Source organism: Elaeis guineensis, chromosome 5 (assembly GCF_000442705.2).
Source record: "Elaeis guineensis isolate ETL-2024a chromosome 5, EG11, whole genome shotgun sequence".
Lineage (NCBI taxonomy): Eukaryota > Viridiplantae > Streptophyta > Magnoliopsida > Arecales > Arecaceae > Elaeis > Elaeis guineensis.
The window spans coordinates 101,078,962-101,091,073 of NC_025997.2; the positions used below are offsets into that span (position 1 = coordinate 101,078,962).

At 36.3% G+C, this 12,112-nt stretch overlaps 1 protein-coding gene across 1 annotated transcript; it reads left to right on the top strand.

Moving 5' to 3' along the window:
* The first annotated feature begins 7,444 nt into the window (after nucleotides 1-7,444).
* LOC105035611 (NAD(P)H dehydrogenase (quinone) FQR1) lies at nucleotides 7,445-11,616 on the top strand. Its single transcript, XM_010911216.4, has 4 exons — nucleotides 7,445-7,591; nucleotides 9,253-9,346; nucleotides 10,209-10,471; nucleotides 11,241-11,616. Exons 1-4 carry the CDS (start codon nucleotides 7,569-7,571, stop codon nucleotides 11,470-11,472), a joined length of 612 nt encoding a protein of 203 aa, XP_010909518.1. The 5' UTR covers nucleotides 7,445-7,568; the 3' UTR covers nucleotides 11,473-11,616.
* Nucleotides 11,617-12,112: the final 496 nt, after the last annotated feature.

The following is a 12,112-nucleotide window of genomic DNA, read 5'->3' on the forward strand; positions in this document are numbered from 1 at the left end:
GACAAATAATACTCTACACCATGGACACGGCAGTGCACCATGCCGATCATCACACCTTGTGGGTCAGTCACTACGATAAGAGCATGATGAGTGGGTTCATAGGGAGGAGATGAGATGTGATTAGTATGATGTACGGCCACATGGTGCTTGCAATGCAGGCATAATTTCTCCATGTAGGTGTCATATTTTGCCATTTGACCCAATCTTGGGTCCATTGACTTGGATGGAACCATGCATTGATGAACTGTATATGGAATGGAAACTTATCATCATTGATGCTCCCTAGAGCCGAGCAAAGAGGACCCATGATTGTTCTAGGAGATCTTCTTGTGGTATTGTTCTAGCAAAGCAAATAGATATGATGGCCAAGAGACATTCTTTAAACAAAAGCTGGCCCCTCCGCCTCCTCAAATGTTCTATGGTACCCTTTCACACCCAAAAAGCAAAATAAAAGTGATATAGTTTTAAAATTATTAAGATAAACCCACGTATTATATCATCAAACGCATGACCCTTTGATGTACCAAAAAAACACATGATTCTTGGGGTTTACGCAAGCTTTGCTAATATAATAATGCATAACCTACCTTATCTTTGTGGAAGATTTATATACACATCATCATTTGCCATTTGAAAGACTGCCTAGATTCCTCCCTAAGGTTTTTCTTTTTCATTTTTCTTGCATTTTCTGGAAAGAAAATTATTCTATAGGTTAATCCTTTTTTCTTTTTCTTTTTTTTTTGATTGGCTATATTACAAAGCCCCCGAGTAAATACATCTATTCATATCAGTCACCAGAATGTCTCAAAATTGTCCTAGTAAAATAGAAGAAGTCTCTCACAGCTTCAAACCAATATGCTTGGCCATGTAAGAAGTTATTCAACTAGGTTCCTTATTAGCCGCCCCCCCCCCCCCCCCCCCCCCCAAGAAGATATGCTTATTAGTATATGAGGTAATATTCGATTTGAATCTCCAAATATCCATCATCAAAGAATGATGAGATTTTTGTTTGTGTGTTTCATAGTAATTTTTAGTATATAACTATTTTGGAATCTCTCTCTAAAATAATATGATCCACTTGTAAAATAGATATAGCACATATCAGACCCTCCCTTGTAGCTTTCGTTTCAGCCAATGAAACTGTTGTATTAAATATAGATGAATTGTTTATTAGTTCTATTCTGAAGATTGGTATAAACTAGAATCTTCTATACAGAAAACCTATAGTGAATCTCCAAGATCTTTTGTTTTACTTTTTTAGAGATAAGATTCGACAAGCGGTGTTTTCCTTCAATGGTCGTAAAGCATCTAATCTGGATGAATTTAACTTCTTCTTCTTTCAGAAATTTTGGAATCTAATTGAAGATGATCTCTTAATTTATTGGAGGACTTTCATAAAGGGAACTTGGACTTGTCTCAACTTAATTTTGCCTACATTGCTCTCATCCTCAAGAAAGAAGGTACTATTTTCCTAAGGGATGTACAACCAATTAGTCTCTTAAATAATCTTTACAGAATTATAACGAAGATCTTGGCTATGAGGCTTTCCAAATTTCTTTCAATGCTTGCTGAAGACTTATAGTTGGCTTTTATTAAGAGTCAGAATATCATTGAGAATTTTTTATATACACATGAAATGGTTTTTCAATGTATCTAAGAGATTGGGGGAGAAAGGTATATTTTGTAAGCTAGATTTTGAGAAAGCTTTTGAGACCTTAAATTGAAACTTTTTGCTCAATATGCTTAAGGCTAAATGTTTCTTAGATGTGTGGGTTGATTGGACTTTCCATTTGCTCTATTTGGTACTCCATTAGCTCTACTCGGCATCACAGCACTTCTTGTTAATGGACAGCCTAATAAATGGATAAATTGTAAACATAGATTGAGATAGGGGGACCCTTTGTCACTGGCACTTTTTAGTTTGGCTGTAGATGTATTAGCGAGGCTTCTAAAACAAGTAGGCTTGCATGGATTGATTGAGGGTATTGGATTTCATGTTGAATTTAGAGGCATCAAGTGTTTGCAGTTTGCAGATGATACCTTACTATTTTGTACTAGTAAGAAGAGAAGTCTTAAGGCAGCCAAAGCAATTCAACTTCTTTTTAAAGAGACATCAAGTTTGAAAGTTAATTTTCACAAAAGCTTTATTTTGTGTATGAATATAGATGATGATAGAGCATTAATGTCCGCAAGCATGATGAACTACAAAAGAGGTGATCTACCTTTTATGTATCTGGAACTTCATCTTCACTATAAGAAGCTTCCAAAGCAATGTTAGCTGCCATTGATTAAGAAGGTGAATACTAAATTGGCATGATGGAAATAAAAACTTTTATCTTGAGGGGGAGGTTGACCCTTATTAATGTAGTATTGAGTGCCTTACCCACTTATTTTATATCCATTTTCAGACTTCTAAGATGGATGATCAAGAAGATTGATAGATTACGGAGAGCTTTTTTTGGAAAGAAAAGAATTTTGTGAGGGGCTTTCATTGTATTGTGAATTGGGATTCAATCTGCAGAACGAAAGAATAAAGAGGACTAGGAATCAAAAATATTGATCACATGAATCAAGCTTTACTAGCAAAATAGACATGGAAGCACATTTATGGCTCTAACAACCCATGATGGAAGCAAGTCCAATGCGCATACTGCTCAAGAAGAAAAATGAGAATGAGAACTAGGAAGTGTTTGAAGGGTCTATTCCTAGTTTGGAAGGATACAAATTCAAGAAAAGCTGTATTTTGAAATTGTGTATCCTTCAAGATAGGCAAAGGTGACAATACCCAATTTTAATTTGGAAGATGTTTAGATGAATTTCACTCCCTTTTGTTATCTCTTTGAGGATCTTTTTGTAAAAGTTTCAAAGACAAATGTCTCTATTACCTCACAATGGAGTTCTCATAATCTTACTTCGAATATTGCGATCCAAGGCTCTTTAAATATGTAGGAAATGAATCATTTGGAGACGCTCAATGCTTTTTTTATCAATGTTAGTCCTTCAAGGATTCCTTATGATGTTTCAGTTTAGCGGTTTGACATAGGTAGAAACTTTAATGTTGACTTGTTTTACAACTTCATTAACTTTGGAGGTCTTTCATGTCCTTACTATAAAATTATTTGGGAATAAATAATTTTAGAGAAGGTGAGGCTGTTCTTATGGTTGGCTTTGAGAAACAAACTTCATGTAAGTAATGTGCGTGGAAAGAAAGGATGGTTTGTGAATTTTAGTTATTTTCTTTGTGGTGCTAGTAATGAAATCGTGAATCACCTGTTTGTAAGATGCTCATTTATTAGAAGTATATGGTTTACATTAAAAATGCAACTGAAACTCAAAGAGAGGCCTTATAAGATGCATGACATTTGGACGGTTTGGAGAAAATATAATCTACAAAAATTATCTAAGAAGGTAGGTAACCAAGTGTTGGCTACTATGTATTGAGAGATTTGACGTGAACACAATGCAAGAGTTTTTCTCAAAAAGAATGATTTTAATTTTGCCACGGTTCAAATGATCCTTTATTCATTTCAAAGCTGGGAACATCTGTGTGAAAATATTTGCAGACACAAATGGAAGAAACTAAAATCTTTGGTACGGGTAACAAGGTGATCTTCAGAATTTGTTGTAGTGTCAACTTCCTCTAAGTTTTCTAAACTCTGTAACTATTGTAAGCAATTATTCCTCTATTAACTTCAAATTTTCTATGTAAATCTCTGGTGTCATGTACATATTATGATTTCAATAAAATATGGCAACTTCATTTGCCTCCTACTTCAATCCAAGAAAAAAAAAGTGAAAAGTAATTTTAAAATTTCTACTCCAAAAAGAAAAAGTCCTGAATAACGTAACCAAAAACACTCCACTGCACCCTTTAATCAGCTTTCTTTTTCTTCTTTCTCTGATGGGTTCTTCACCGTGCTTACAAATTACAATAAAAAAAAGCGTACCAGCAAATCACTGCATCCCTCCTATTATTGGTTGTTTCCAATAGAAATGGGACGTTCGTTTCTTGAAATTTCTATTCCATATTACTAAATATTGCAATATAATAGTAGAGAAACAATGTCTTTTTTGAGTGAAAGTGGAGGAAGCAAATTAAAAGTACAAACAATTTCATCCTCAGTTTTTAAACTATAATGATTGATGTTGGTGAACCAAGAGAAGCTTAAAAACTCAGCGGGAAGAGGTCCCAAATTCAATAACGAACCTACAAAGAACCAGCACAATGCCCAATATCTTTTCATGGTGAAAAGTCGCATAGATTTCAAGTTCCACAAAACAAGCATAAGCCCGATCCTTGCGCATCCGTTTGCAGTACTTTGGACTCTCCAGCAAAAAAAAGGAAACCCGAAAACTTGTGCCTGCAAAATAAGTCTATTAAGGAAGGAACTATAGCAAGAGTAGTACCATTGATTATAATTATTTAGATCAAAAACTTGTGAACAACAGTATCAAGAGAGAAATCAAAACTTTTTGGTAAAACTCAACTCCAACCGCATGTGTTGCATCTGCCGTCACTTGAATAATTTGGCCCTATTTTCTCCAATTTTTGTTGAAATTAAATTTCAAATTACCACTATCTTGTACTCACTGATATTTTAGGATGCACCTACAAGAATCAAATCTAGAATTTCTGGTTGCTAAGCAGAGGGATGTGATCACTAGGATAAGCTGCATCTTTTTATAGTTACTAATTTATCTCAAACTTCATTTGATTAAAAACTTTACAGCTAATACCTCTCATAGCTTCAGTAGATGTTGTCGATTGCTCTAATCTTGCTATTCATACCTTGAAGATTCCAAAATTGAAGACAATCATGTGAACAAAGTGAACTGATCGTGCAACTATAATAATTAAAACCATGCGTGAATGAGATGAAATGGAAGTGTTGATCGTGATGATAAATGGGAGGTGCACGCTTTGGAAGAGGTATTGATGATAAGGGCATTAGGATGGGGCAGTTATGATACCTCTACAGAGGCCCAGGGCATTGAGAGGAGGATGGAGAGATCAATCTCATGTGAGATGCGTCTCTCTCTCATGTGATGGCTTTATTGTTTTTATCATTGGTTTTTCCATTACAGAACCAGGATTATAAGTGGGCCAATTCAGGTCCACTTGAGATAGCTTAGGTTGGAAGAAGTTGAGTTATTTGGGTTGTTTCCCTTTAATAGGTTTTAAACTATTTCCAATCATGCTCGGTTGGTTGGATCGGTCTCTCACCATATCTGATATTTACAAACCAAAAGTAATCTCCATCAAAAGTAAGCATGAATTCCAGAGGACTGACACCTACTTAATTTGCCTATTGATGACCTGAGGTATATTTTGACTTCCGTCTCCAGGTTTTTTCCCCTTTTCCTGAGGGTTAAATAGTCTCAAGAAATTAAATGATTGCAGATAAGGAAGAGAATAATGAAAACCACTACTTTGTGGGATATAAGTCTATGACTATCTCAACAAGCGCTTCAACGCTTATCAGTTCTACCTTGTTCTTCTTTAATGTATTTCCACTTATTGTGGATAAGTTAAGTTACTTGTTTAATAAAATAGTCATGTTGAAATCTGAATTTTTCATCTATTTAATAAAAAGATAAGGCTTAGATAGATAAATTTTTGATTTATCATGTATTCAATCCATGCCCTATCTTATTCGACCTAATCTAGGTGGCACCCTGGTTCACTTGTTACAAAATATTGAGCTGTGTCAAGTGAATCATGCTAGATAAGTGGTTAGTAGATGAGGACCATCAAACATGGCTCAAGACTCCTGGCCTTGCTGTTGAAAATGTTCTAGCTAGGGGATTGCATGGATTAAAGTAATTTTGCTCTCAAGCATTCTAGCAATGATATATGTTGGTGTAAACTGCAAACAAAGTAACGCCTGCAAGAAGTGCCTATAAAACCCTCTCGATATAGCATCATCGATGTTGGTTAGACAAACATCATATATTAATTAAGCTTGGTTTCTTGATGCCACTGCATTATTGGACACATGCTAGGTTTTGAATAAAGATCCAAAATCTCAGACAAATTGTATGGTTACCACGTCTGAGATTGTTGGAAATGATACAACCACAAGAGCATATAGATTCCAAAAGCTCTTCTTGGAGACAGCATGATCACATCAAAACATGAACAAGCCAAGTCCTATGAGGGAAATGCTAGAACTACATGTATGGTTCTCGAGCATCCATGCATAATGCAGGCCCACCAAGCGTCAACGCCATCGTCGAGAACCTATAAGTACTTGTGTCAATTAAGCACAAACAATTTACAGTACCGTAGGCAGACGAACCATCCTGAATATAGATATATATTTAATGGAACATCATCTTGTTCTTATCAACAGCCACCCTTGTTACCAATCACGGCAATTCGGCAACAACCATCCGTCCCTTTGGCCACATTCAAGGTTCCCTACTGGTTGGCTGCTTTTGCCTAAAAAGGATCCACGATGTCGACCATCCAATGGTCCACCGATTTCATGGTCCCACGTTCACGTGGTCTAATCACCAACGCTCTTGCATTTGGCTACTCCGAGGGTACCAGTAAATAAATCTGACATCCAATCGCAATGCGCTGTAAAGATCTCCGCAGCGGAAAGGAGCCAGGCACCTCGATGAAGATAAAAAGTAACAAATGGTAAACGAATTTCTGGCGGCTCACCGTACCGTGGCATTACGTGTCGTCATGCTTCGCTGGCATTACGTGGGTCCAGTGCCAGAACTGTAAATACGACGATGTCCGGGGGAATGTTTGAATCAAGCCGGCCTCCACGTAGGAGAAACTATCAGGAAATAATTCAATTCTAACATCAAAATCTCCAACCGTCGAGTAGGTTTCACGGACTTGGAAGTTTAATGCGACTCATCCTACGGTCAATGCGTGCAGCTGGCATTCCCATTTAAATTTTTCCCAGTATCCTATCTATGGAATAGTTTCCATGTTTGAAGAGAATAATAAAATATAATTTCTCTTGGCTACTGCCAGACGAACCCAGCGACCCTATCTTGTATTGATGACGTCAGACAATCGTTGGTTTAATTCGAAGTTCTTTTCTCGGTGACGATAGTGTTCTAATTAAAAATCCTTTTTAATTTCTTTTCGGAAAGTAGTAAATTTTCCATTTTGAGTCACGTGGTGAGATCCAAACACCGTGCGTCGACTCACAACGGTTTGATCAACCGGCTAAACCTAGAGAAAGAGAAACAAAATCTCACAAGAGCACGAACGTTCAGGCATGCGTCATCTCGTGGTGGGTGACCGGATCGCCGGCTTGGATTATTGGCGGAGATGATGACGGGGTGACATCATCTCCTCCGTTAAATCTGTCAATTAAATTAATACTAATAGCCAAATTTACTGTAGAGTTATTAAATTACCAAAGTTGGATTATAAAACTTAACTAATCGGGAGGTCATCCTTGCTGGCTCCCTTGCCTCTGTGTATAAATAGCGGACCACGGCCCTCTTTTTCTCTCAAAGAACTAAGCCTCTGAACTTTTTATATTTGGTCCTTCCCTCGTACCAGCGATCCAAATCCGAGAGCTGCTAATCCGTCATTAATGGCGACGAAGGTTTACATAGTGTAAGCATTACCGGAAACCATCCTCCCTCTCTTTCTCTGTATTTGTTCTTCTTTATTTGGATCTAGTTTCGGTTTTGATTCTATTTTCTTTTTATTTTTGGTAAATTATTTCATAATTTTCCTATTTTTGTGCGGCATTTGTTGTAGGAGGTAGATGAGATTGAGGTGTTTGGGGGGATTTGATGTCATTGATCTCTGTTTGGGTGGTAGTTTTCTTTCTGGGTTTTCCAATCGATAGTTTTATTCGCCATGTTGATTTTTTGGGGGACCATTCTGTTTCTAGGTTTTTGTTTTATCATTTGAAAGTTTTGTTTATTTTAAGCATTTTAATTTTGTTTATAGTTACTTCTCTCGTCGGATATAAGATCGAGTGAACATTCGATATTTTCTTTGATTTGTTCTATTTAGGTTGTCGAGTCCAACTGCTGCTTATTGTTTCGGGATTTATGCTCATAATATACTGGCTTTATGTGGCCTTTCGTTGAACCTGTCTCTCGATCATTTTCACTCTTTCAAATACTGACTGAGTGGCTTTTGCCTCCATTCCGGCCATTTCTGCATATTTTGTTATGCATTAGTGATTATAGTTTCTCTTTTTCTTTTTAGCTTCGTTTTTTTTTTTAAAAAAAAATCTTACTACTTCTCACACTTTGTTCTCAGCGTTAAAATATAAAATGATGGGCTAATATTTTTGAAGACAGTTCTGTCGCTTAAGTGCTGCTGTGTAAAGTGGTGCAAGTAGGGTGCTATTTGTTTTAGGATTGGATTTGATGAATTTTATGTCAGTCGTAGCTAGAAAAAATTAAGCTGTACACTGTTTGAAAATTGTTTGCTCCTCTTGTTAACGCAATTTACCCTTCCACGGTAATGTTATCTCCTCAAGTTCTAATAGTGCAGACACTTTAAGTAACCAGCATCTGAAATACCGAAGAAAGGGTATCAAGGAAGCCAACTAGTTGGGCATTTACAAGGAGATCTTCTTTGCCTTTTTCCCTTTTCTTTTGTTCTCTCATCGACTTTGTTTGACCATATTGAAGTTTACTGTTCTTTTTGCTGCTCAATATTGTGGTCTTTTTTTCGCTTTCATGTGCGCGCGTACTCTTGTTTGGTATGTATGTTTGATCTTTAGCGGACCAGCATTAATTTCTTCATTTAATTTTACCTCGGTGTTTCAGCATTCAGTTCATTTGACTTCTTGTCCTGTTGTCCCCACCTGTCCCCCTGGTATTAGTTTTATTTTAATTTTACAGCATGGCAGTGGTGGTTCATGCCTTAATATTGTTCTTCCTAACTTATTAATAGGTACTTCTCAACATAAGAAGTACATGTTTCTGTTTACATCATTGAAAATCGTGTTGTGCACTCCTATCCCTGATGTAACTATACACCTTTCGCCTATTTAATATCTTACGCCACTCATGTCACCTAATGTCTTTTAATAAAATTTTAGTTGAACTTGGTGTTAGCCTTGAAAGAGCGGGGTCTTTGAAAGTGTTTTGTTATTTAAATGCGATCAGTGTTTTTGGTGCTTGTAGTGATTGTTCATGAGTATGGTGTTAGAAGAAAGATGCATATATTTTTTTTATGCCACATATTCAACTGTGTATTTGCAGAAACTGAATGTAAATTGATGGAAATTAATTTTATATTTCTTTGTGCAGGTATTATTCCATGTATGGGCATGTTGAGAAGCTAGCAGAAGAGATTAAAAGGGGTGCCTCAACTGTTGGAGGAGTAGAAGCTAAAATGTGGCAGGTGCTTGTTCATGAGCTTGTTATATTCTATTTTAAATCCTTTTAATCTATTAGAAATTTGAATAATGGTTTTCTTGCAAGAACAATATAATTGACATATCTTTTGACTGTTAGTTATGGCATGGACCAGAGCACCATGTTTTCAAAGCATAACTTTGCATATTGTTTTTGAGTTATATCAAATTATGAATCATTTCTCATTTAGTTTTTAATGGATAAGCACAACTTTCTATTTAGATAAGTTGCTATCGAATAGCATGGATAAGCCTTTACTATCCTTCTTAAAGATTTCTAGAACATCATGTTTGGCAACCTCTGAATGAGACTTATCAGTGAAGAATTGATCTTTTAATTAACATGGGATTCTGAAGCTAGAAAAATGAACTATTATGCAGTATTAAGCTTTTCCCTCCTATTTGATGTTGATTTTGCAATTAGCAAGTGCTTCTTATTTAACAGTGTAAGTTGTGTAACTGTTCTGAATTTTCACTAGTTTCACTTCAAATTAAGCAGATCTTATCATTGTTTACCAAGATCTATATATTTGTTCATATTTTATTAGGCTGTCTTTTGTCATTCAGTGCCTTGGCATGGTATTTTTTTTATGTTTTGATCTACTGGTTTGTAATTTTCATTTTCTGAAAATGTGCGTATGATGGTTTAGGGGCATTAAGGCCTTGTTTTGAAAAAAAGTTGTTCATCATCATGCATGACCTCAATGGTACATATGATTAGCTATGTCTCAATGAAACAGATGCTTGTCAAGACAAAGTGCATAGCCACTTTACCAATAGCTTCTGCAAAGAAGTGTATCAAATGTTACTTCAGCTTGGTCATAATAATTACCTGTCTTGACCGAACAGGTTCCAGAGACACTGCCAGAAGAGGTGCTTGGAAAGATGGGTGCACCCCCTAAAAGTGACGTGCCGATAATCACACCAAATGAGCTTGCTGAGGCTGATGGGATTATCTTTGGATTCCCAACTAGATTTGGTATGATGGCAGCACAATTCAAAGCTTTCCTTGATGCCACTGGAGGACTCTGGAGAGCACAGCAGCTTGCAGGGAAGCCTGCAGGAATTTTTTACAGCACTGGATCCCAAGGCGGGGGTCAAGAGACTACTCCGTAAGCTCTGAATCCTCAATTGCTTGCATCACATTAAACTTTATGAACTACTAGAGATATGTCTAACAGAGCATTATGGTCATGAATTGTAAGCATCCGTGGATCTCACAGGTTTTATACATGATTACCTTTTGCAGAATTTAACATAAATTGATATTACATCAAAAGAACATTATGGTTCTTCAAAAGTCAGTATTACTCTTAGAGTAACAGATAATTTCCAGCTTCAGCTTTCTTTATCATGTTACTCATGAAAGATTTATTGTATGTGCTTATCTGCTGCTCTATCAATCAATAACTTTACTTTCTTTCAAATATTATGTTGAAAGATTAATCCTAATCACAATTCGTTCTGATTTAATATTATCATTATGGTGACATTTTCAATTGAGCTCTTCCAGATCAATCTTTGCTATCTGAGAACATATCATCTGTCTGAGTTTTTTTGGATTTTTCACTGTTATCATTGCCATTTTATATGAACTTTTTCTATTGGCATTTCTATTAGATATAGTGTTGCTTGGTTGCCAATCCATTCTTAATCTTTGCCAGCTCAGTGTAGATATGATGTCTTCTTGGATTTCTGTTACCTTTTGCTATAAGTAGTGCTTTGCTTTCAACAGACTGTAGCTGCGGTCATTAGTGGTTATAATTTTTACCTTTGTGATCTTATCTTTTATGATGTTTGTTGTGATGTCATGAACTCTTCGATATTTAACCAATTAGCCTGCATTTGTTCGATTAAGGATTTATTTTCATCTGCCTGCAGTTTGACAGCCATAACCCAGCTTGTCCACCATGGAATGATTTTTGTGCCGATTGGCTACACCTTTGGTGCTGGAATGTTTGAGATGGAGAAGGTGAAAGGTGGCAGCCCATATGGAGCTGGCACATTTGCTGGGGATGGTTCAAGATTCCCATCAGAGCTTGAACTTGAGCAAGCTTTCCACCAAGGAAAATACTTTGCTGGCATTGTGAAGAAGTTCAAAAGTTCCTCTTGATTTTCACTTTCCTTGATAGAATTATGATGGGTCACGGAATAATGTACTAGCCTATTTTGATTGTTGCAGCATCTGAGTTTGATAGATGTTTTTTTTTTTTTTTTAATTGTCTATCCCATAAATACAATATCAGATTGCTTTCCATTGGTATGAGATCCGACTTTTACTGAGGAACTTAAAGGTTTATTAATTGCTCTCTCAGTAAATGCCTCTAGAGGTTCTTGAGGACAATAAAACTTACGATATTAAATTAGATTTTATGGCTGTGCAGATGTGTTTCTCAGAATTTCTCACCCTCATTCTTTCCTGAAATGTGTGTGTTCGACTGGAACTCTCAACTCTGATCCTTTTATTTCAGAAATAAACATGGTTGCTTAGATTGCTGGTACTTAATTGTGGATAATGTTTGAATTTTACGACCGAAAGGCATGAATTAGTTAGGAGACAAGTAGAAAGCATAGGTGGGTTAGGAAAAAATTAGAGTTTTCACACAGAGCATGACTAAGTTTTCACATCGATCTATCAACTAAATTGGCTTTTCCATCGGGGCTTATAGCTCTCCACCTTTTAGGGATGTTTGGTGACTTAAATGGGATCACAATAGTGATTTAAGATCATAGATGATATTCATTGTAGGATA

Bases quoted from the DNA above. Each gene is read 5' to 3' on its own strand.
- LOC105035611 (XM_010911216.4), top strand. From the start codon at position 7,569: ATGGCGACGAAGGTTTACATAGT. The intron at 9,347-10,208 runs GTGCTTGTTCAT...TTGACCGAACAG, and splicing joins TAGAAGCTAAAATGTGGCAG to GTTCCAGAGACACTGCCAGA. The intron at 10,472-11,240 runs GTAAGCTCTGAA...ATCTGCCTGCAG, and splicing joins GGGGGTCAAGAGACTACTCC to TTTGACAGCCATAACCCAGC.